The sequence below is a fragment of the Cibotium barometz genome, chromosome 48 (assembly GCF_041138505.1).
Source record: "Cibotium barometz isolate CiBa-2024 chromosome 48, ASM4113850v1, whole genome shotgun sequence".
NCBI lineage: Eukaryota > Viridiplantae > Streptophyta > Polypodiopsida > Cyatheales > Cibotiaceae > Cibotium > Cibotium barometz.
Window position 1 is genome coordinate 27471631 of NC_141093.1, and position 25184 is coordinate 27496814.

Below are 25184 nucleotides of genomic sequence, written 5' to 3' on the forward strand. Positions count from 1 at the left end.
TCTCATGTATATAACACGTACACAAGAGCTTGTGTGTTCAGTCAACCCCAATGGTGGCAACCAACCAAAAGCTGTACCTACCGTCTTGACAATAATTGAGCCACAAATTCAAGAATCAATACCCACATCTTCCCATGGAGACTTATGAGCACATTAAAGACAAACTCACTATGCTCTTGTCACCCCTCTGGGGATGAGAAGCATGAGTGCAGAAGCTACGCAGTAGAAATAAGAACCTATTCTCTTAAAAAGGAAAGTAGACATAAGAACTTGTTGCTCACAAGGTGGTAGCAAATTTTTAAAAAAATAGAGAAAAGAAAAGAAAGAAAAAAAGAAGAATACGAAGACAAAAAAAAAGAAAAAGAAACACACAAACATAAGGGAGTCACACATATGGACTACCTAAAAATGGTAGAATATCACAAGCAACTCCCAACGATCTTCAATAGCCATTATATTTTTGTTAAGCTTATAGCTTACTATTCTTTTGGATAAGTTAATGTAGTAGCTTCTCCATGGATACATATCCATTCTCATGCACTGTGGAGGACATTTGCACCAAGGCCTTGTCATCGGCAACAAGTAAATCTCTGGATGGGGGCCATGGTGGATGAAATCCTGGTCCATGGTACAACCCATCGCCTTGAATTTTTCTTCAAATTGTAAACCTCTCCAAATGAAGCTAGAATCTTCACAACACAACACAATGATATCTGATCCTCTCCAAATGAAGCTAGAATTTTTCTTCAAATTTTAAACCTCTCCAAATGAAGCTAGAATCTTCACAACACAATGATATCTGATCCTTCGTGAAGATATCTATCTAAGCCTTGCAAGTCAATTTCAACAAGAACAGCTTAATAAGAGTCTATGTGACTTAATTCTTGTACTTCATGCATATGAGCTTCAAAAGAGCACTTAACTATACATAAAAGCATAAAAAACACATGGGAAGAAGCATGCAAGAACAAGTCCTACTCATAATATTTGATAAGAATCCTACCACAAAAAGGGACGTCATTGAAGGCCAATTTATTCAAATGATGAATGTCACTTTAATGAATCAAATGAGGAATTGAGAATCACAATCTCGTTCTAATGATTTTGTCTCCATTCCTCAGGATCCTCCTTCTCTTCTTCCCAATTATTAACATCTCTTAGTTTCCCAACTAACACATATCCCATGTAACTTTGCTTATGTTTACCAAAAAACAAAGTGAGCAAAATTAACAAAAAAAGGCTCACCAAAATATAAAATACAATCATTTGCAAATATCCCCACCCATCCACCCCATTGGGAATTTCCACTAATCTCTAACCTTTTCATTTACTAACTAGCCTTCTTATTCCTTCCAGAGAAGCCATTAATAAAGTCTGTCAATTCTCCCCACACAAAGGTCTTCAATGTGCGATCACGAGGATGCAATCTGCATCAAGAAGGGGGGGATGTTAACCCATTCTGATACCAGCTGTGAGACCTCTGCCCTCTCTGTGCATCGAACTCTGGAGTGCTAGCATAGCGGAAGTAGCAACCTCTTGCGCAGGGCAGAGCTTTCCACTTGGGGCCTCGGCCCACGAATGTCCGGGCAAGGGACTAGTCTGGTAGTTCTTCCAAACCCGAAATCGAAAAAACTTTCCTCGCCCAGAAAGCACAGGTGATTCCTTCAGGTAAATTTTCTAACGCAAATTTATCTAGCGAGGTCAAGAGCCTTAACTATCCGATTGTATTCCGACTGAACCCGCACGTCACATGGTCGAATTAAAGGAGGGACTTGCACTTGGTTCATAGAGATCATCGCTTTTCCTCCCTCAAGTGAGGCACATCCGTTGATTCTTTCCCATAGAACAAGAATTACCCTGTGACCTACTTCAACTATCGTAGCTTGAACATAACTGAACTTTATTGTAGGAATCCACTGATCCAGCCTAACCCCAACCGGCCCATGGATTAGCCAACCGCTATATTGGTGGGATCCCTGTATTGTAGGATTCCACCGATCCAGCCTAACCCCAACTCCCACCACCAACCACTGTATTGGTGGGATCCCTCTTTATAAAAAATTGGTTGTGTTTTGTCCTGAGTACCAGGGAAAAGAGTTCCCAGGCCCCCTAGTCGGCACTCATGCAAAAATATTAAATAGACCATTAGGAAATTTTTGGACCCAAAAAGGGCCTCCTAAGGATTCCTAATTTTAAGGGATTAGAGCTTAAAAAGTTGCGGCTTAAGGGAGACAAAGGCTATGATGACCCCTATTTTTTGCCTTGCCACATCAGCCATACCCCCCTAGTTTCACTTTTTAAAGGGAATATTCTCATACTCTCTCTCTCTTACTTTTTGACTTTTCTCATACTTTCTCTCTTACTTTTTGAATTTTTTATCTTCACTCTCTACAAATTGAATCTTTCTTGTCAGTTTGAAATCTCGTTTCTCATTAACTCCCACCATAGGAGATTCTCCAACGATATAGAACAGAGTTTCGTGTGCAGGGGATTGCCCTTGAAGCATTGCAAGTCCGCCGAGGCTTACCTTGTTGGACTTTTTGAAGACACCAACCTCCTTGCAATACATGCAAAGAGGATTACCATATCTGCCAAGGACATGTAACTAGCTCGGCGCATTCGAGGTGAGCGAGACATGATCTAGAGATCTTAGATGTTAACCTTCTTTTTGAAGCAACTCTTTTGTTTCAAACCCCCCTTTGTAACAAGCCTATCTAGCTTTCATTTGTAACCTTATGATAATTAAAATTTAAAGTTTCTCTTACAATGTCTTGGTGTCATCATGTTTGTTTAACATGGAGTGTCTATCATGTGCCAGTTTGTCACCCAAGGCATCAGAAATGCTCCTGGAGGATTGAGGAAACTGTGCCAGAACAATGCGAATTTGACCTCTACAAATGACGATGTAGGCTCAAAATTTGCACTGTTCTGGCACTTCTCCCCTAGCCACTCAGGATCATTTCTGATGCATTTATAATGAAGTTGAGCACACTAATTGTTTTGTGAGAAACAGTAGTTTACAAGATAAAAACACCTTTAATCATGTGTGAAAATACAATGTTTATCATCCAATGCATCAAAATTACTCCTGGAGGACTGGGGAAGCTATGCCGGAATAGTGCGAATTTAGGCTTTGCAGCAGCGAGCGACGATGCAGGCTCAAAATTCGCACTGTTCTAGCACTGCTCCCCTAGGCACTCAGGATCATTTCTGATACATTTATAATGAAGTTGAGTACACTAATTGTGAGAAACAATAGTTTATAAGATAAAAACAGCTTTAATCATGTGTAAAATTACATTATTTGTCATCCAATGCATCATAATTGCTCCTAGAGGACTGGGGAAGCCAGAACCGTGTGAATTTAGGCTCAGCAGAGCGGCGCTGCAGGCTCAAAATTTGCACTGTTCTGGCACTGCTCCCCCAGCCACTCAGGATCATTTTTGATGCATTTATAATGAAGTTGAGTACATTAATTATGAAAATCAGTAATTTATAAGATAAAAATACCTTTAATCATGTGTAAAAATACATTATTTATCATCCAATGCATCAAAATCGCTCCTGGAGGGCTGGGGAAGCTATGCTAGAACATTGCGAATTTGGACTCTACAGCAGCGGTGCAGGCTCAAAATTCAAACTGTTCTGGCACTGCTACCCCAGCCACTAAGAATCATTTGTGATGCATTTATAATGAAGTTGAGTACACTAATTGTGAGAAACAATAGTTTATAAGATAAAAACAGCTTTAATCATGTGTAAAATTACATTATTTGTTATCCAATGCATCATAATTGCTCCTAGAGCTATGCCAGAACAGTGCGAATTTAGGCTCTGCAGTGGCATTGCAGGCTCAAAATTCGCACTGTTCTGGCACTGCTCCCCCAGCCACTCAAGATCATTTCTGATGCATTTATAATGAAGTTGAGTACATTAATTATAAAAAACAGTAATTTATAAGATAAAAATATCTTTGATCATGTGTAAAAATACCTTATTTGTCATCCAATGCATCAGAATTGCTCATGGAGGGCTGGGGGAGCTATGCCAGAACAGTGCGAATTTGGGCTCTACAGCAGCGGTGCAGGCTCAAAATTTGCACTGTTCTGGCACTGCTCTCCCAGCCACTCAAAATCATTTCTGATGCATTTATAATGAAGTTGAGTACATTGATTATGAAAAACAGTAATTTACAAGATAAAAATACCTTTAATCATGTGTAAAAATACATTATTTGTCATCCAATGCATCAGAATTTCTCCTGAAGGGCTGAGGAAGCTGTGCCAAAATAGTGCGAATTCGGGTTCTACAGCAGTGGTGCAGGCTCAAAATTTGCAATGTTTTGGCACTCTCCCCTAGGCTCCCAGGGTCATTTCTGATGCATTCACAAAAACATTGATGGTACTACAAACTAGAAAAAACAATGATATACTTGATGAAAATAAGTTTGCAAAAACTATATTGTATTCTTAATAAGAAGTGATACATCATCTTTACAAAAGCTTTCTTACAATATTGAGCTTCCTTCTCTTGTTATTGGGCAGAGTTTGCTCAAGGAGTGATTAGGCTATTTTTTGAGGATCCTCTATGCCTATGCTTTTGGCTATACCTATACGAGCAAGAAGCTTACCCCTAAATCCAGAACCAAAAACATCGAAGGCAAGGGATTTTTTAATCAGAACTATACATTTGGTGCTCTCTGTGCTGCCATAGAGGCTACAGAGAGCACCTTAGAGAGGGCTTTCAAAAAACAAGAGAGTGAAGGTAGATTGAGGAGTGTAGTCCCTATGGATAATGGCGATGCCATCCACAAGAAGTCGACCAAGATAGTGCACCAACGCAGCATCATGTCCATGGACCTTGGCCTAGTTCTGCTGCCGCCGCCGCCTCTCCCTGCTGCAAATGCGTCAATTTCAACCACCCTCTGCAATCAAAGGAAAAATCAAAATATTTTCCTATACATAATTCCCATGGTTGTCCCCTCCTTATGCTTCCCAATCTGTAAAAATATAGAAAGTGACAGTAACCAGAAAGTGTAAGGGTTAATTCTAGACATGTAGTGGAATCAGATATACCTTTCTTCTCATCAACTTGAAACTTGACTCTTCCACATTGTCAAAGCCCATGATGCTAAAGTGTTGACGCAGGTCTGTTAGGCTCCAATGCTTGCTTGCTACCACTCGCTCAATCCATCCATTTTGCATCATCACAGCTACCTCAATAAGCATAATTTCTTCTTGTGAGGCTTGTAGTGGGATCCATGTCCCGTGCTTTTGCATCCATCTTTGGTAGTGCAGACGCATGTACAAAATAGAGCGTGCCTTCAAGAACTTGCAAGACACTATAGAATCTACTACATTGCACTTGTACACATCACCTTGATTTGACTCCTCAATAACTCCCAACCCTCTCCTAGTAATCCTTGAATTTGGTCAGACCGTACCTCCTTACAAATATACATTGTTTTTGTTTGGTGCATTGGCATGGAATTGACCATGTACACAAAAACATGTAAAGGACAAAACCAATTTAGCCCTACTGACCTAGATGCCTTTGAAAACTTGAGTGATGTCTTGATATCACTTACCATCTTAAACTTTAAGCATAAGATGGTCCAAGCATCTGGTTTGGGCCATTCGGGATTGTTAAGAGGGGGGGTTGGGGATCTCTTCTAGCTTGCCAAATAAACCTGGTTTTTTATCTACAAAATATGAGTGAGAAAAGAAAAAGATATTGTTCTGTACAAGATCACTTGGGCTTTGAGATACAAACATTGCCTCTCCAATGGATGCATGCATAGCATAGAAAACTCCAGTGAGGCTTTGGAGTGGTTGTTCCTCAACATAATTAGAGGGGAAAGTATCTGCAGCATGTTGTTAAAGCTGTGCTTATGTTACACTGATAATTTGAAGGAAACCTTGGTCGTTGGCCTTGAATGTACAGGTCTCCAAGGGTATACACATGTTGCACTATGGCAACTAGTCCTTCCTTCTTAGTATGCTTGAAGCCTTGTAGCCACCCCTTCCAATGATGTAGCATATTCCCCAGTTGGACGCACTCGATGTGGTCCCTTAGAGCTTGGTTGCATGTAGACCTAAGCCCCAACCCTGAATCTTGTTGGAGCCCAAACTCCATTCTCATCTCTTGTGTTATGCAACACAAGCTCTTCCACCTTCTCCTCCCTAGGTCTTCTTACATTACTGGAAGAGGCTATGGTGGTAAGAAAAGAGAAGAAGGGAAAAGAAAAGCTTGTTTTACAACAGAGGAGTGGAGAGGAGAGAAAGTTCAGGGTTTTCAGTGCAGCAATGGAAAGCTTAAAAGAGGGTAAGAGTTTGAGAATAGGCTTCCTGAACCTAGAGTAAACTAAAGAGGGATAGAGTTTTTGCAGCAATGGAGAGGGAGAAAGCTTGAGAGAGAGAGAGAGAGGGAGATTGAGAGGGAGAGGGAGATTGAGAGGGAGGGAGCTTGAGAAGGAGAGAGAGCTTGAGAGGGATGGAGTTTCTGCAGCAATGGAGAGCTTAGAAAAGGAAGAAAGAGGGAGAGGGAGCTTGAGGCTGAGGGAGCTTGACAAGGAGGGAGAGCTTGAGAGGTATGGAGTTTTTGCAGTAATGGAGAGCTTAGAAGAAGAAGAAAGAGGTTCAAAATGACCTTTCCAAATCTAGAGTATGTTGGGGAGAAGTTTGAGAGGGAAAACACACTTTTGGGAAAAAAATAAAAAATTTAAAATTTTTAGGGTTTTTAATCTACGCGATTCTAGGTGGGGGGAGTTCTAAGTTTGGGCCCAGGAGGTAGGGGGACAAGAGTAGTAATTAGGCCCCATTAGCAAACCAAAGCCTAGACCCCCTAGGGTAAAAGAAGTCAAAAATATGCACCTTGCCCTCCTCCTATTGGTCCATTCCTTAATCAAAACTTAATCCAAGAGGTCCTCTTTGGGTCCAAAAAATTCTTGTGGCACACCACACGCACCCAATATGAAATTGCCTTTTTCTCAGATTCAACTATTTTCAAGACAGAATTGTAATAAAACCATAGTGTTTCCTCCAGTTCCATTGTTTTACAATCAATTATCATCCGGACTCTCCGTTTTGAAGACTGGCTAGTCAACCAACGAGATCCAATTTCATAGTTTCCAGTTTACTTAAATAAATTTCTCGCCAATCCATGAAGATTTCCCTCGACATACACATGGGTGTCCTCGCAACCGCGAGCCCGAGCATCGCCTGGTCACAACCCTCTAAGATCCTCCTTAGGTGTCCTAGCACTTCACTCAGGGACCGCTTTGTCGGCCCTCGCCCATCGTACCAGAAGCACACCATTTTTAACCGTATCAAGGCCGGTCAAGACTTTGGCAGGCTTTACCCACCGCCGCGAGAGATGTCCTTCGATGACTTCCCGCCAGCTATTGCAACGTAAACTCTCCTTAGATTAAACAATAAACCAAATGCTTCCTCCACCATTCTGGCGTAAGACAGTCCTTTACAAAAATAGAGTTTCTATGCAAGTAGGATTTTCCCATTGAGTTTGATTTCCTCCACGAAAAGCCATTTCACGAGAAAACATCTCTAGTATTGGTTTCACAAGACCCTTTTTCCAAAACCCAGACTTCCTCAATGAAAATCATGAATCTCGGATCTCGAGTGATCCATCCATCAATTACAATCAAACGAATTTCTAACTTATTTCTAGACGATTTCGGGTCTTACCAAGCTTGATCATGTTTAGTCATTGAAATCTAAAAAGAAGAAAAAATGCATGCATGTGTAAATGTGATGTGTTGATGAGATTAATGCCGAGGTAGCCACTTCTCCAATTAGTACTCTTTTTTGTCCCATAACACACAAAAAAAAACTTGCCATTATATTTTGCATGGCAAGAAAGGCTGGACATAGGCATATCTTACATAAAGAGACATGCAAAAAATATTAAAATAGGTTCACCATCAAATAATCATAAAAATGCAAGAAAGGTAGACCCTCAAACAAAATTGTATTTGAAGGATATTTCACCTAATAGGAGGATTCATAGTTATAGTGAAGTTAAGCTATAAAACTTTTGTTCATCATTGGTGTAATCTTCATACCACATAGCGTTAACTTAATGCCACATTGAAGAAATAATAGTATCTTATCTTTTTTGATTGTCAAAAAGAATTTATTTATTAAAGTACTGAAATGTGATCCAATCTCAAGAGAAACCAAGCCATAAACATTGCTTGCATTGAGAAATATAGCACTCAACCACAATTGCCACCATGGTTGACCACGGTTGGATGGGGCATGTAAAGAGGACCACCTTTCCCTTTTACGGCTTGTCAACCATTTTCACAATTATGGCATTTTGAAGACAAGTTGGGCCACTAAAAAGTCTCATACATCCCATTCCACCTTTCCCTTTTACGGCTTGTCACTCATATTCACAATTATGGCATTCTGAAGACAAGTTGGGCCACCAAAAAGTCTCATACATCCCATTCCACTTTTTAAGCCTAAGTTAACACTAGTTTGGTACCAAAACAGGACACTTGAGTGTCCTTTTTTGGGGGTTGCGAAAAAAAAATCAAACTCCTAATGTAGGCTTTAAAAACCAAAATGCTTCATTGGGCATGTATAACATAACCCTATGCTTATGTAAAAAATGCTAAACATATAAAATGCCTTTTTATTTGGAAGTACATAAGCAACAAAGTAGCATATGTCTTGAAAATGAACATTTTTCAGGATTTTTCCAAATATGCAAGCATCATTCTCTCAAAAAAAATCCAATGATATCAATAGCATTTTTCCCAAGATATTTTGATAGCATACATCAGTCCAAGGAGGTAGAAGTTCACCAAAAAAATCATTTTCCTTTCCTAGAAATTTTTCCAAAAAAGTTGCATAAAATCAGCAAAAGTAACGCGTATTATCAAAACTCAATCACGCCACTAAAAAATAATGTAGCCCTATCAATGAGAATGTTGATTATTGGTTTTCATGATTGAGATGAGATAAATAAGCCATAATTTGATGTGTATGACACTAACTTAGCCTCCATTTAAGTAGGTTCTTATCGCCTAGTTCTAAAAAAATTATAAAAAATAAAAATACAAAATTTGATCATCTTTTATCAAAAACTAATCATAACTATGCTTGCACAAGTAGTCTACACCTATAGTTACAACAAATAATGCACTTACACAGCTTTCCCCTTTGATGAAAATCAAAATTAGGCTCATAATTAGACATTTTATGTATTAAAAACAGGTTGCGCAAAAGGCCATGTATGAGAAGAGGCCCAAAAAGTGGCTCTAAAGTTTTGGAAAATTCAAAACAAAGTAGTATTTACCCTATATAACATGGGTGCACCTCAAGTTTTACATTATTAGCTTGCATATGGAAGGAGAAAAATTCATGCTCCACCTGTATAAAAAATGACATTTCAATATTAGCGAGTCAAAAATTTATCCAATAATTATCGTTTGATGATTTCAGGATTTAGTTTACATCATGGGCTTTCCATCAAGCCAAGTTTCATGATCAAACTATGTCCCTTCTAAAAGTTATGTCCAAATTACTACTATTTTGAAAATAGCAAAAATCATGCGTTTTATCAGCATGTGTCTAAGAAAATTAAAATATTGCCTTGCAAAAGCTAAGAAAAGTGCATTTAAAAAATCTCAAGGATTTTTTGGGTCTTGAGGAACATCTGTGGATGTTAAGCATTTCAAAACTCTTAATAGATTGCCCACAAAAATTCAAGAAAAATGCTAACTTTTCAGGACACTTTAGTGTCCTCAGGACACTTTAGTGTCCAATTACAGAACTAGTGTTAATCACTAACCAAGAAATTTCATGATTACATAGGGCATGAAGTGAGATTCATACCTTTTACAACTCATCGATTCAATGCATTGTTTGAGAGTTATGGAATCTAGAGTAAGGTGAGCCTACAAGTAATTGTGCATGGATGTCATGCACCACAATACCAACCTGACCACATGATCAATAAACATGCTTGGATGTGATAATGGATGCCATGCACCATAATACTAACCTAACCCCATGACCAATAAATCAACACAGTTGGATACCAAGGGAGGTTGCATTTAACCATGGTTGGATGTGATATCAAAGGAGGTCTAATTTTTCCTTTTCTAGCTCATCAGCACCATTTAAGAGTTACACAATCCAACGCAAAGTTGGGCCAGCAAAACATGGCAAGATGATGGCCCAGTCCATGATCACCAATACAACATCATGGTTAGAAGGGGTATTTCGGTATAGATACACTTTTGGTGTTTATAAATTTTTAATGTGATACATTCAAATGTATGGGTTAATGTGATATATTAATATGATGGAATATATTATTTGTTAATGTGATACAATATTTATTAATGCAATATAATATTTGTTAAGAGCCATGAGATTAAAACTAGTTTTTTGAGCCCATTTATCAATCCAAGTTTACTCCATTACCAAGGGAACACCATGGTTATATGGGTATAAAGCTCGGGGGGTTCACTATATGTAAACTCTCTATATCACTTGCGTTCAAGGCTTTAAAAACCCCTTATCTATAAAATTTTCATGAATAAAACACACCCTTTTACTATTTAATTCGTAAATACCCCCTTTAAATGGTACCCTTCTATATGTAAAAAATCCGTAAAAAAGGGACTTGAAAAACCCCTTCTGTTGAACCCACATGCTACACTTACATATTTATGAGTGACGCCCCACCCTGTTATATGTACATTATGTGTGCTATGTTATATACACATTATGTGTGCATATACTAGGAGGCTAACCCACATTAGGCTTATGAGCATGGGAGCATGGGAACAAGCTCTAGTGGAGCATGGGTTAGGACTAACCTTAAGGGTTAAGGTTAGGGTCAGGCATCCAAGGGTCACACATGGGAAATGGAAAGTCAAGAGTCACTTGAGGGCCCTCCTATATAATAGGGGCATGGGGCACACTCAAGGGGGCTTGGAGGCTAGGAAGCTTGAGGCTTATGCTATGGTCTCTTGTGTAGAGATCCATATCTACTCATCTACCATTTCACACTATAGCTACATGCTATTGGATTGGAGTTATACCTCTTGATGGTATGGTACATCAAGGTAGAGGTATGATGTATTTCATTTATGATTCATGTGTGTATGCCTTGGACTTGGGGGTGGTTGGGTGGTTGAGTTTATGCCTGATTTATGTATGTTTATGCATAACAATTATCTAGAGAGATCTTAGGGTTTTAACAGTGGTATCAGAGCAATCTCTATTTAATTGTTGTTGATATTTTTTTAGTAAATTTTAATATTTACTAATAAAATGTTATTTTTTGTTGATTTGTGTTGATGAATTGCACGTGGATCATCGATATGGTGATTGGAACGTGTGTCTCATTCAATGGACGAATCGACGTTGCAGGGGAATACCGTGAGTTAATGCTATTTTTCCTATTTTTATGGTTAAAATCAAGCATTAATGGAATTTTTTACAAAAATACCATAAAGTTTATGGTGTATATTTTTGTTAGAATGGATTCCCTGAATTTCTAGAATTTTTTTGAAAATTTTCCTAATTTTTTAGGAATTTTTGGAGCATTTTTGATTTAAAATGTATTTTTATACATTTTTTGCGGGTTTTTTCCGCGGGAATGCGATCAAATTTCTATCAATTTCTACTAAAATTCAGTAGGGAATAGCGTGTTGATGCATGAGATGCTCTCCCGTGTGCGTGGGACTCTCTCCGCCTCTCAAATCTGATTTTTCCTTCTTTTTTTCGAGAGAAAATCTCTTTAAAACGATTTTTTTAAAACATTAATCATAATTAATGATAATTATGATTAAAAAGGTTTAATTTAAAACTTAATCATGGATTAACTTAATCCTGATTAGCAGAGAGAGAGAAGAGATGGGAGGAGAATGAATTGGAGAGAAAGTTATTGGAGAGGGTGGAGAGGGTGGAGAGGAGGGAAGAGATTCTCTCTCACATCTCTCTATGCGCAGGCGACGGGAGGCGGGGGGGCCTGCGCACAGCAGCCGACGGAAAAAAACGCCCCCCCTAAAAAAATCAAATTGGCTATAAGCTATAAAAAGCTTATTTTTATTTTTTAAAAAATGAGTTTTTTATTTAAAAAAAGCTTTTTGATAATATTTCAAAAAAAAGCTTGAAAAAAGCATAGAAAATACTGAAAAATTTGGGATTTGAAGGAAAAAATCCCTAAATTTTTTTTGGAAATTTCTTAATGAAAATTTTTGGCTTTTCATCTTTCGGAAAACCTTTGGCTTTCCGTTTTCCCGAAACCTTTTGGCTTTCTGAATTCCGGAAAAACTATTGACCTTCCGTATTCCGGAAACCTTTGACCTTTCACATTCCGAATTTTTTGTCTTTTCATTTTCCCAAAACTTTTGGCTTTCCGTATTCCGGGAAAACTGTTGGAATTCCGAAATTTTTTGACCGTTCGTATTCTAAATGCGTTCGGGGTAATTTAAAAATTTTAAAAAATTCCTAAAAATTAGTGGAAAATTAGACAAAGGTTATTTTAAATTTCGAAAAAATGTGGGGTTGGTGTTTGGCACGTGGTGTTTCCATTCGGGTGCCCGTGACCATTCAAATTCCTTTTAAATTATATTTTTTGACCCAAAAAATTAAAAAAATCCATTAAAATTGAAAATTTTCATTGGATTTGAGAATTGTCGGGCGGAATTGGAAATTTCGTGAACGATGGGATTCTCAGGAAAAATTAGGAATATTTTGAAATTATTTTTAGAAATCCTAAAAATTGGTATTTTTAAAATATCAATGGTATTTTGGCAAATTAAATTGCTAAAAATTTTCTAGAAAAATATAGGTTTGGAATGCCATAAGATAGGTTTGGTGGACTTCAAAATTATTATATTTTGAGGCCCTGTAAAATTAGGAAAAATTAGAAAAAAATCATGATAATTATTTTTCTCGAGAATTTAATATTTTCGAGGGTTATTTAATGTTGAAGTACGTTTTCTCGTGCTGACATTAGATAGATGCGGGTTATTCGCATATTATTAATACAATTATACCTCGTATTAATGGATATTTATGTTTGGATTAATTCTAAACGATGTATTCATGATTTTTTACCATGATTTAGCCATTCTTTTTGGACATGTTCCTTAATTTCTTTTGATGGCTATAATTTGCGTTCAAAGTGTGTTTCACCTTTGACACTTTTCCATGATAACTTATTTTACACTTTTTTAAGTGTGGTTTGTGCTTAATTTCTTAAGCATAAGATAAACTCTATCATGGGTTAGTTGATCGGTTTGTTTTGGTGAATTTTATTGGATGTTTTCCAAGTTTTATATGGACTCATCAGGTTCTGCTTAGATCACTTGTGTCTAGGGGTTTTTTATTGAGTGCTACACACATGTGTTTCACTTTCTTACTTTGGAGTTTTATTTGAACAACACAACGTTCATATACTCCGGATTGATGAGTTGGCCACCAATTTTAATGCTTCTTTTGGCATGATTAATGTCCATTAGATGGTATGCATTGATTTTTATGATCAACTATGGTCTTTATGGATTCAAGGAGCTTCTATGCTTTTATCCATGGTTTTATAAGGATCTTTTGATCTTTTGAATAATTACATGTGCTTTGAAGGTAGCATCTGCCTTTCTTTTTTGCACGTAATTTTGGAGTATATTTTTTGTACTCTTGTACATATTCCAACTCGGATACCTAGTTGCTTATATATCTAGGTGAGTTATTTTTCTACCCTAACTTTATTGTGTTTTGGGTAGTTATCATTAGAAAGGCACCAATTATTCAATTTCTTTTCTAATGATATACTCAGAAGGATTTATTCCTTGATGTAGTCTCAAGTATATAGAGACATGTTTAGTATGTGAAAGTTTGGATAAGGCCATCTTATTCCTTTATACAGGATTTTATTCATATTTCCTAGACGGCATACTAGGGAGTTTCAAATTGTTAAGGTATGTATGGGTGGTATCATGGTGGTATGGGACGCTAGTGATCCCTCACATATATTATCTTATGGGATAATTTGGGCTCAAGATTGTTGCTTTGCTTACATCACTTAGCATGTTGACCTCAACATTCAAAGACAATCTTATTTTCTAAATTCACTAGAAGTTATAGTGTGGGCATTCTCTAGATAAATTTCTTTTATTTATAGCCTGCATGTTTTGATGAGGGTAATCTCGTCGGCATTTTCACTTGTTGAAATCTCTTTCTTTAGAGTTCAAACAAGTTTATCTTGTTGTGTTCGGATAAGAAAATTTGGATTCTTCCTTTGTTGGCATTTCTTTCTCTAGTTCCGTACTTTAGGTGATTTATATAGTCAACCTGATTGTTTAACGGATGGACATATGTAACTCATCGAGACGTTGATGACTCTCTATGTTGACATGGGTAACTCGAGACGTCGATTATTCCATATGCAGATGTAGGTATGTCGGGGCACCAATGAATCCCTGGTTTCTGCTGTTATAATGCCATGCTTTTCTACTTTATTCCGAAAGGTTTACAACGAGGAAGTTACTTTGAATGTGAATTGCTCTGATCATTCACAGTAGACTGATGGGCAAACAGAGTGTATGAATCAGATTATAGTGTATATGCTTCGTGCATATGTCTCTAGAAAATCATCATATTGGAAAAAATATCTTCCAATGATGGAATTTGCCTATAACAGTTCTAAATTTACGGCTATTATTTTTTAGTCCGTGCATACTTATGTATGGGTATCAACCCAGGGCACCTATTGATGTCGGTCTCTTAAGGACATCGAGCTTGATGCATCGAGGGATTTCTTGCGAGATATGCAGGAAATGTTGACCGAAGCTCGCGATTCTATCAGGAGTGCTCATGATAGGGCACGGTTTTATGCTGATAGGGGACGCTCATCTCGGTCTTTTGAACTAGGAGCGTTGGTTTATTTTAATGTTCCTAAAGATTTTCAGACTTTGTCAATGGGAAAATGCTCGAATTTATCTCCTAGATATTGTGGTCTATTTCGAGTTATGCATCGGATTGGCACGGTTGCGTAAGAACTAAAACTACCTCCAATTGTTAGAGTTCATCCAGTCTTTCATATCGATAGATTGAAAGGGAAATTGGGAGGTGAGGATAACACAGTTACTCCTCAAGAACTCGTTGAAGTCGATGAATTATCCTATGTTCCACATGAACTTGATAAGGTACTTGAATTCAGGGAAAGGAAACTTTGTAGTTGACTAATCCCTGAGGTTAAAATTAGGTGGAAAGATAGGAAAATTGAGGATTCGACTTGGGAGTCGGTTGAGTTTGTTCAGCGCAGTTCTCCTTCTTTTCATTGCAAGAGTGCAATGTTTTGAGACAGGGGAAGTATGTTATATGTACATTATGTGTGCTATGTTATATACACATTATGTGTACATATACTAGGAGGCTAACCCACATTAGGCTTGTGAGCATGGGAGCATGGGAACAAGCTCTAGTGGAGCATGGGTTAGGACTAACCTTAAGGGTTAAGGTTAGGGTCAGGCATCCAAGGGTCACACATGGGAAATGGAAAGTCAAGAGTCACTTGAGGGCCCTCCTATATAATAGGGGCATGGGGCACACTCAAGGGGGCTTGGAGGCTAGGAAGCTTGAGGCTTATGCTATGGTCTCTTGTGTAGAGATCCATATCTACTCATCTACCATTTCACACTATAGCTACATGCTATTGGATTGGAGTTATACCTCTTGATGGTATGGTACATCAAGGTAGAGGTATGATGTATTTCATTTATGATTCATGTGTGCATCCCTTGGGCTCGGGGGTGGTTGGGTGGTTGAGTTTATGCCTGATTTATGCATGTTAATGCATAACAATTATCTAGAGAGATCTTAGGGTTTTAACACACCCCCCCTCCCCCCTGGAGGTATAAAGAGAGTTCCACTTTTTCCTTCAATAGGTTGTTAATCAAATGCACCCCTCAAGTTGACCCCATGACCAAGGGAACACCATGGTTATATGGGTGTGAAGATAGTTTTAATTTTTTGTTTGATAGGTTGTTAATCTAATGCATACCTCAAGAGTTATGGGCTTCCAAGGTTAAACTTGTCCTCCAAGATGCTGCAAGACTTTACAAACCATTTCACATGCCTTAGTTTGCCCCATGGGAAAGGGACCTCGTATTAGAAATAAGAAAATAATCATCCATTAACAAATAGCATGTGAAAAAGGTTCTAAGGTTTTGGGGCATCCTAAGAAATATTCTTAGATGCTTAATTTTATTTACTGTTGGTTCCTATAAAAGCCTTAACCACCACTAATAGAGAAAACACACTTGTAGTTCTTTGCTTATTATCCCTTTCTTGCTTTATGTGTGTCTGCATCTTGTGCTAGTATCATTAGTGGTTGGTAATAACCATATTTGTTAGTAATGATCACCATTAATAATCACTACTTCTTTCAAGCTTAGGCTCTCTCCAAGCCCTAATTCTAACATGGTATCAGAGCCATGATCTCTAACTATCATCATTAAGCCATAATTATAACTCTATTAGCCCTAACCATCTCTCTCCCCTCTTTACATAAAATGTAGATTTCACTAATCTTCTTGTTTCTCACTCCTTAGAGCTCTGTTTGAAAACAAATCATAGGGACTCTAAGCCAACTCAATAAAACACTATTATTTAGTGTAAAAATGCAACAATACAAACCCAAAGTCACTGCCTATAGTTTGAACTGATCCGATTCCTTTTAGACATCAACAATTCATTGTGCAAGGAGTTGACACACCAAATCTTAAATCAAAGTATCCACCGGTTGAGGAGAACCAAGTGTTTCATCAATTTTAGCCCATTATCATTAAGCACTAATCATTTTGAGTTTTTTTTTGGGGTTTTAAGCTTGAAATCACAAGTTTATGAGTTTCTCTAACCCCTCTCATTTGGTGCATGATTCTCATCCTCCAAAACCCACTAGTTTTCTCCTAATATTTTTAAGAGGTTGATTTATACTAATCATCATTAAGGTATGTCATTAACCCTTAAATCATTGTTGTAAGGGATTAGACACTACCATTGGAGCTAATCTCAGTTGTAAGGGATTAAACACTACCATTGAAGCTAATCTCAATTGGAAGACCTTTCCATATTAAAAAATGACATCCATGATTTTGGATAGTTTTGATGGAAATGTTCTCTACACTTGTCAAATCAGACAGCCTTAGTAACCAACCCTGTCCTTAAATTGCTAGATTTTACCAAACCCTTTGAGGTAGTTACTGATGCTAGTGGGTTTGCCTTAGGCGATGCTCTTATGCAGGAAGGTCATGCAATGGCCTATGAATCCTAAAAACTCAGAACACATGAGAGAAATTATGCCGTCCATGACTTTGAGGTTGTGGAGATTATCTTTTGGGATAGAGGTTCACCTTGATGAAGTTTGAAGTGGATCTTCACCCAAAGGGATCTCAACATGCGTCAAAGGAGATGGTTGTAGACCCTGCAAGAATTTGATTTTGAAATTAAGTATCGGTCGTGTGGCAGATGCGCTCAGCAGAAAAGCCTCCTTGCTTACAATTACAGTGGTGTCAAATCCATTGATCAGTGAAGCAAGGGAGAAAATCATGTAGAACAAATTCTTTGCCCTTATTGCTACCCTTTTGATGCAGGAAAGCAAGACTCCTCAGGAAATGAGTCGAGTTCTTGGGTACAAATTGAATGAAGGATGCATGTATTATAATAATTGGCTATGTATCCCCAATGATGAGGGAATAAAGGGAAGGATTCTAAGAGAAGCCCATGATAGCCTGATAGCTGGACATTTAGGGTTTATAAAAACCTATATGTCTGTGAAGAAAAGCTTCTTCTGGCCAGGACTCAAAAAGGATGTACTTGATCATGTGCAAAAATGCTTAATGTATCAGAGAGTCAAGGCTTTCCTGGCGGTATCGCCCGTGCCTTCCGGGCAAGGGAAGTTTTTCCGAGCTCGGTTTCGGAGGAACCTCCGGGCTAGTCTCTTGTTTGGATATCCGTGGGTGAGGCCGGATCCCTGCCCCGTGCAAGAGGTGATGCTGTTTCTGCCACTGCCAGAGACCTCGGAGGGGGCAGGGGTCTCACAACACTAAGGCTGGTGCTACTTAATAATAATTGCTAGAGTTAGTGGCACTTACTAGCACCTTAAAGCCTTTACTGCCACTAGTAGCACTATCGAAGTTTTTAATTTAGTTGGCACTCTACACCAAGAAGCACCATACATGTGTTTTGTGTTGAAATATACAAGTGAATAGGGTGTGTGTGCGGGAACAAGCCCTTGGTTAGAGGCTGTAAAAGAGAAGATGTAATTGTGAAAGAACCTGTGAAAAGGTGAGAAGAATCTACTGGGAGAGAATAAAGGGTAGCATGAGAGAGTTTAGGAGTGTGGAGATATTCTGGGAGATATCCAGGGAAAAGAGAAGAGGTGGAGAGAATCAGGCAAAAGGTGGAGATATTCTGGGAGTAAATCATGGAGAAATCAATGGGATTTGATGCTTGATGTAAACTCTATAAATTGAGGCATAGCCCTAATGAGAATTTGCTGGTTTTTGAGTATCCATGCCTATATTAATCTATTTGCTAATTATTCACTAATTACGTCTTAATCATTTGTTAATCACTTTGTTAATGATGTTGATTCTAGTGTTTGATCCACCATAGCTCTTCATTATGCTCAAATTTCAACATGGTATCAGAGCCATGCCTAGAATCAATTAGGTTTATGAGCCCATTAGTTAACTAATTAGGATTAGTAGATGATTAGCAAAAAATCAAAATTTTAGTGAGTTTTTCACTTCCCCCTTCACCCCCAGTCAGTGGAGGATCTCTAGCACCTTGCACACTCTAAATTAGGGCACAAGCTTCTAACACAAGCTAGCCAACATCCTTGGCTACAAGCTCAGCAAGACGGCGCAGCAAACCGCCAACGAATGAAGCAGAAATCAACGATTTGGTCGGCGCGTTTTTTTCGAAGGGAATTGAAGATTTCTCCTTGCTCAAATCAAATGCTTATAATTCCTCTTAGCCCAAGGTGTAATCAAGCATGCTCTACAAGCTGGTGAAGACAGAATTGAGTTTCATCAAGTCTACATTGAGATCCAAGCTCTTCATCAAATCTGCAGGTGACTTTGGTAAAACAGAGATTAAGCTTTCAATATTTGGTCAAATCTTGTGTTTCTTGGCTTAATCCTCTACTAGACTCATTGCTATTGATGCCTTTGAAAGCATTTGAGCTCATTTGAAGTGGAAGGCACCAGATCTGGACTCCCCGCATACTCTGTTTTTTGCACACAAAACAGAGCATTAATTTGCTAATCAGTGATTAATCAGTGCTAATCACTATATTTTGGTGCAATTGAGGGTTCAAATTAACCATTAGGTATCTGATACAGATCCCTATAACTTCAGATTGCAAATTGGAGTTGGTTTGATACTCCAACCATCCCGTACAAATTGGTTACCCTTAATTTAATGTAATTTCTGGGAAAATTGTGCTGATAAAATTATGAAAATCATCATTTTACATTTAACCCTTGGGTAATGCCTGTAAATCTCACTCAAATTCAAGATTATTCATAGCTAGAGTTGCATTTGGAATGTGCACGAGAATGAATGCTATACGCATTATGTATTGGGAACATTGCATCAGTGTAAATATGGGAACAGACACTGCCCTTGTCCAGAATAAGGCAAGAGGTAAGACCTCCCGCATAAATTTGGGTTTGCATTACATAATGATACAAGATAAACATAAAAAGCCCAAAGGAACTATCAGCAAAACATTGAAACATGTTGCTCACATGGAGCAAAATGACCTGACGGACGAGCTCATGGCCCCAGCCATGAAAGAAGAAGAATATCTCTTTCCAAGAAGAGGATCCACACCAAGAAGATTTGAAGGAAGACATGGACACGAGAAGAGAAGTTGCCACGAGAAGAGAAGCTGCCCCAAGAAGACTGAAAGAAGAGACGGACGCGTGGAGAGAAGCTGCCACGACAAGAAGACTGAAGACAAGAGAAGATGTGAGGCTCCAAAGAGTGAGGAGCCATGTGAAAATCTTTAAGAGAGAGAGAGAGAGAGACCCCACAACCCAATGTAACCTGCCCCAACAAAGTAAAACCACCTCTGAGCCACCGATGATGTAGGCCACGTGGTAGAGAGAACTTTAGTCAAGGTCGCGGGCAACTATAGTAAGCCTTGGACACATAGAGAGAGAGAGTGTCAAGGACTATGAGTTTAGGGACCCGAGGCACTGGTCGCAGGCTATCAAGTAAGAAAGAAACTTGATACAGGGTCCAGGTGTGCTGAGATAACTTGAGGGGAGGAGTAGACACTGGTCACGGACTACCAAGTAAAGGGAGGCAAACTTGGTATAGGGTCTAGGTGTACTAGGAGTATTCACTTGAGGGGAGGTGTTGAAATATACAAGTGAATAGGGTGTGTGCGGGAACAAGCCCTTGGTTAGAGGCTGTAAAAGAGAAGATGTAATTGTGAACCTGTGAAAAGGTGAGAAGAATCTACTGGGAGAGAATAAAGGGTAGCATGAGAGAATTTAGGAGTGTAGAGATATTCTGGGAGATATTGAGGGAAAAGAGAAGAGGTGGAGAGAATCAGGCAAAAGGTGGAGATATTCTGGGAGTGAATCATGGAGAAATCAATGGGATTTGATGCTTGATGTAAACTCTATAAATTGAGGCATAGCCCTAATGAGAATTTGCTGGTTTTTGAGTATCCATGCCTATATTAATCTATTTGCTAATTATTCACTAATTATATCTTAATTATTTGCTAATCACTTTGTTAATGATGTTGATTCTAGTGTTTGATCCACCATAGCTCTTCATTATGCTCAAATTTCAACATTTTGTACATGTGTTCGGCACACTAACTAACACTTTGTTGCATTAATCACTGACTTTCTAGTAATGTCTTCATTTAATAACTAAAAACCATATAGAATACATGCATAGAGTCTTAAGTTGGCACCAGCACTTGCTAGCACCTATTAAAACCTACTAGTACTCTCACTGGCACTAGTAGTACTATTAAGGTTTTATTTTCCAACTAGCTAGTACTAGTACTTTGCCAGTGCATGCCAGCACCACTTGCTAGAACTTACTACCACTAGCAATACTATTAGTGTCTCAATCTAGTTACTACCACTAGCAGGGGATGTCCATTTTCTGAGAAAAAACCTCCAAGTGCCTGAGCATGGGAAAATAATAAATAAATGCATGCAAAAGCCACATAGGAAAAAATAATAGTCCAATTTATTGTAGTTTCTTGGAGAAACACCCCTACAAGAAATCTTAAATAAAAAGCCTAATGCATGGCTATGCTTTATTGCCAAACAAAAACCACCCCAAAAGATTTCCATTTCCCATCACTCTCTCCTGTCACCAACAACAGAATTTTTGAGCGCCTGCCCCAACTCCCTTTTTGTTAAAGCTTCGTGGGGTGAAAAAACCTCTGCGTAGCCACTTGAAGTCCCAGTTTATTTGTGTATATGTAGTACAAATGTTTGCAAGGCACGTACTTTTTTCCCTTATCCATCCTAAACTTAAAATCTTCACAGCTGCACGATGGAAATGCACAAATTTTCACCTTGTATGTCTTCCCACGAGCCTCACTTCTCAGGGTTGATACTAGAAATTCCATGTCCTCATTAGCTTGAATGTGACATTCCTTTCAATAACTTGACAGTGAAGGCTGGCAACTAGGATCATCTTTGTGTCCATATCTTTTGTTACAACCATTGAAACAACAAACTTTTTACCTCCACGATGTGTTCTCTTGGCATCCCATGCCATGCTAGTCTCATGCTCCCCCCTCCATTGTGTCATGGGTAGTTCCAATAGCCCTTCCCCTTGAAGGACCAATATTCAATAAATCAAACCCTGCATCCCATAAACCTTCAATCTCTATCCTCATAAGATTTGTGCCTTGTGCCACTAGCCACTCTCTCGGCCTAGAACCAGGTTTCTCAATGACTATATCACAACGTTGTCTTATGTGACGCATATCTTCACCACAAAACCACAAAATCTACTTTTGAACACCACCTAGAAAACTGAATGAGTCCCTCAAAGCATGGTGTGGGAACACCCACCAAACCGCCTCTCCCTTTCCCATCAATAGCCTTGTCACATTTCCTACCCTCTCTGAGTAGATAGCCTAGACATCTTGCTCCACACCCTAGCTTTGTCCGTCTAATGGCCCACTTGGTTGGGTTAACAATCATCTCAATTCTTTGACTTCACACCCTAGCTTAGTTCGTCCTAATGGCCCACTTGGTTGGGTTAACAATCATCTCAATTCTTTGACTTCTGTTAGTGGTCACTTGAGCGGCCTCTGCCTATGAGCACCTCTATGGACCGGTCAAGTAGCATACTCATACTCAGGCTGATGAGAGTGTTTTCTTGATGGGTTGTCCAATGCCTCCTGCTTTCTTTCTACATATACTACACCATCCATAGAGTCTCTCCTCTTTGCCGCATTGTGCTCCATGGTTGCTTCATTGGTGAGGTCAATTACTGTCCGAGGTGCAATTGAGGTAGAGCTTGTAGAAGCTCTACTTTTTTTGAGCTTCTCAACACCAGGCCCTGTACCCTCGTTTCCACCTCTCAAATAAGCATCATATCTTGCACTCTGTAGCAGTAGGCAAGCAGTGATGTCATTCTCACAGGCATCAAATAGTGTAATATATTTCACACCATCAGTTGTTGCTTCCATAAACAGACTTTTCTAGATGAGCCCAGGGCACCAAAAACTTTTCATTGTATTTCATAGCCTACAAAAAAATAAAAAACTCATAAAGTACACATGCATGTTTCTGAAACAATAATCTGAATGCATAGCAACTTGTGTCATTACCTCAACCATGTATTCTCCCCAGTGTGCTACTCTAGCATGCCGCCACACAAGCCATGTTTCCAACATGGTTATCTTTTATTTGTCCACATGCCCACTCCTTAGCCAATTTCTCAAACCATTAAGTTCAAATTATGCGGCGTGTTTCAATGGTGCACATGTCCATTGCCGGCATCTGAATTTGAACTCCTCTTGCAAATGGGGTGGAATACATGTAGTTGCATGTTTGTGAAGACTTTGTTCCCAATGGAAAGAGCAAGATCTCTCTCTTCTTTTCATCTCCTTGTCCGGGCCACCATTAAACATTGTTCTTACTGCATGCCAATTTTCTTGAGCTTCATCTCCCATAAACCCCCTAAATTGTGTCTTTTTATATCCTTCTCGCTCCATGACTCGGTTAAGAAGCTCCCAAAACAATGTTTGTGCTTTATTGTCCTCTACTTTGAACTCCCCAATGGCTATTGTTTACATCTCTTAGACAAAAGGATTGTAAACATGGCATGCCATTGTTGACCAATTTCTCATTCTCTTCAAAAATTCAAAAAAGATCCCACAACCTCCTAGTTCTCCCTTAGGTCTCATTTTGTTTCCTAGTTCAATGCCATTTCCAAGCCCTTGAGAAGACATTTTGAAAACATGGCATCTCTAGAATGAGGAAAATTGCAAGATGATCTGGGAAGACCATGCTCTGGAAGAAGAAGTCAAAGAGAAACCACCACTTCATGTCCAATATTGCTTCCATGTCTCCAAATTTATGGCCCCTCTCTACTTTTGCCTCTTTCCTCCACCTAGATAGTTTTCTTTTTATCAAGAAAAGGTATAAGCCTAGCAAGCGTGTTAGCCCCAAGACACTGTCAGATAATTTCTTGCCATCCGATGTATCTCCAAACAAAGCTGAATCCATTACTACTTTTTTTGCTAGTTTTTTTATGGTCTTTGGTCTCCCTTAGATCCTTAGATTACCAGGTTCTATACTCTACTCTTTGCATCATTCATTGAGCTCGTGGCAACTCCCTCCGCCAACCAGATCTGAAACCCAATATGGATGACTCCATGGGATACTTTTTGCTCACCAATGTCCTCTGGGTAGCAAATAATAATCTTGCAAGGACACTCATACACACATTTGGGAGGGGCACAATAGAAAAAGCACTTAACAATTCCAAAGTAAGATTAGTTAGTGTATTTAAGCGAGTTTATAAGTTGACATCACCTAAGTGGTTACCTTACCCACAAGGAGGAGCAAGATGAGAGATTAGAAAGAGAATTTGAGGTTGTTAAAAAAGAAGCAAAAACATAGAAACTTATATCTCATAATAGCTTCCAACAGAGTTCAAGCACATATATGCTTGCCTTTATGGGGGTGGGGGTTGCATGGGGGTCGTCGTGGCGAGGCGAAAGGACACGTGAAGCTGGCCGTGGGCGGCGGCTGGGGCGCGGCGGCCAGAGGGTGGTGGCGCGACGGGGTAGCTCCCGTATTGCACCTCGTGCGAAGCAGAAGACGCTCGTTTGAGAATCTCATGGAGGGGTATGCACGCCTCGCCCACCACCTTGCAGTGGCCCGCCGTCAGCAGCCCACCACCCTCGCTCGCCACCTGAATCGTTAGGCTGGCGTTTGGGTCTGCGTCGTCTCGAAGACGCAATGCGAACCTCTCGTTCCACACCGGATTCACCCCCCCTCTCTTGTCCACTTGGGTGCTTTGCTTCGCATTCGCGTCCACCCACACACTCGCATGCGTATGCATCTTGCTCAAGTGCCTCACATCCTTTAGCCCCTCTGCTGAGATTATGGTCAGCTCAAGGGTACGCTCCTCCTCCATAGGATAGCTCTCCAAGTGCGCTTATAAAAATATGGAGATGTTATATATATGCAAGCTCCTCCCTATATAAGATCTAAGAATGAGTCTATGTGGAGATTGCCTACCCTCCCTTGAGTTGTTTGCAAAACAAGAAAGCTCTTCCTTACTATAACATCAAAGAATGAGTCTAATATGTAGAGATTGTTTGCCCTTGCCTTGGTTGTAAGAAACTCTTCCTTATGTAGGTTGAAGGAATTGAGTCTATCTCGAGATTGTTTGCCCTTGCTTTGGTTGTAAACAAGCTATTGCTTATATCAAATTAAAGAATGAGTCTATGTAGACATTACCCTTGAGTTACTTATAAGCAACCTATGTCAACAACGTGTCTTTCTCATACTCACTCGATATATATTCCTATTCCTTTAGTGTCCATAAACTATCTTTCTCATACTCACTCAGTATATATTCCTATTCCTTTAGTGTCCATAAACTATTACTTTACAAGCTACA

At 39.1% G+C, this 25184-nt stretch overlaps 1 protein-coding gene across 1 annotated transcript; it reads right to left on the reverse strand.

Moving 5' to 3' along the window:
- Nucleotides 1-24161: 24161 nt before the first annotated feature.
- On the reverse strand, nt 24162-24977 carry LOC147611027 (protein SRC2 homolog). Its single transcript, XM_086785161.1, has one exon. The coding sequence runs from the start codon at nt 24693-24695 to the stop codon at nt 24231-24233; it is 465 nt and encodes a 154-aa protein (XP_086641287.1). The 5' UTR covers nt 24696-24977; the 3' UTR covers nt 24162-24230.
- Between the last annotated feature and the right edge of the window lie 207 nt (nt 24978-25184).

What these genes read in the sequence shown, in the direction of transcription:
- LOC147611027 (XM_086785161.1), bottom strand. Translation starts at nt 24,695, where the DNA reads ATGGAGGAGGAGCGTACCCTTGAGCTGACCATAATCTCAGCAGAGGGG.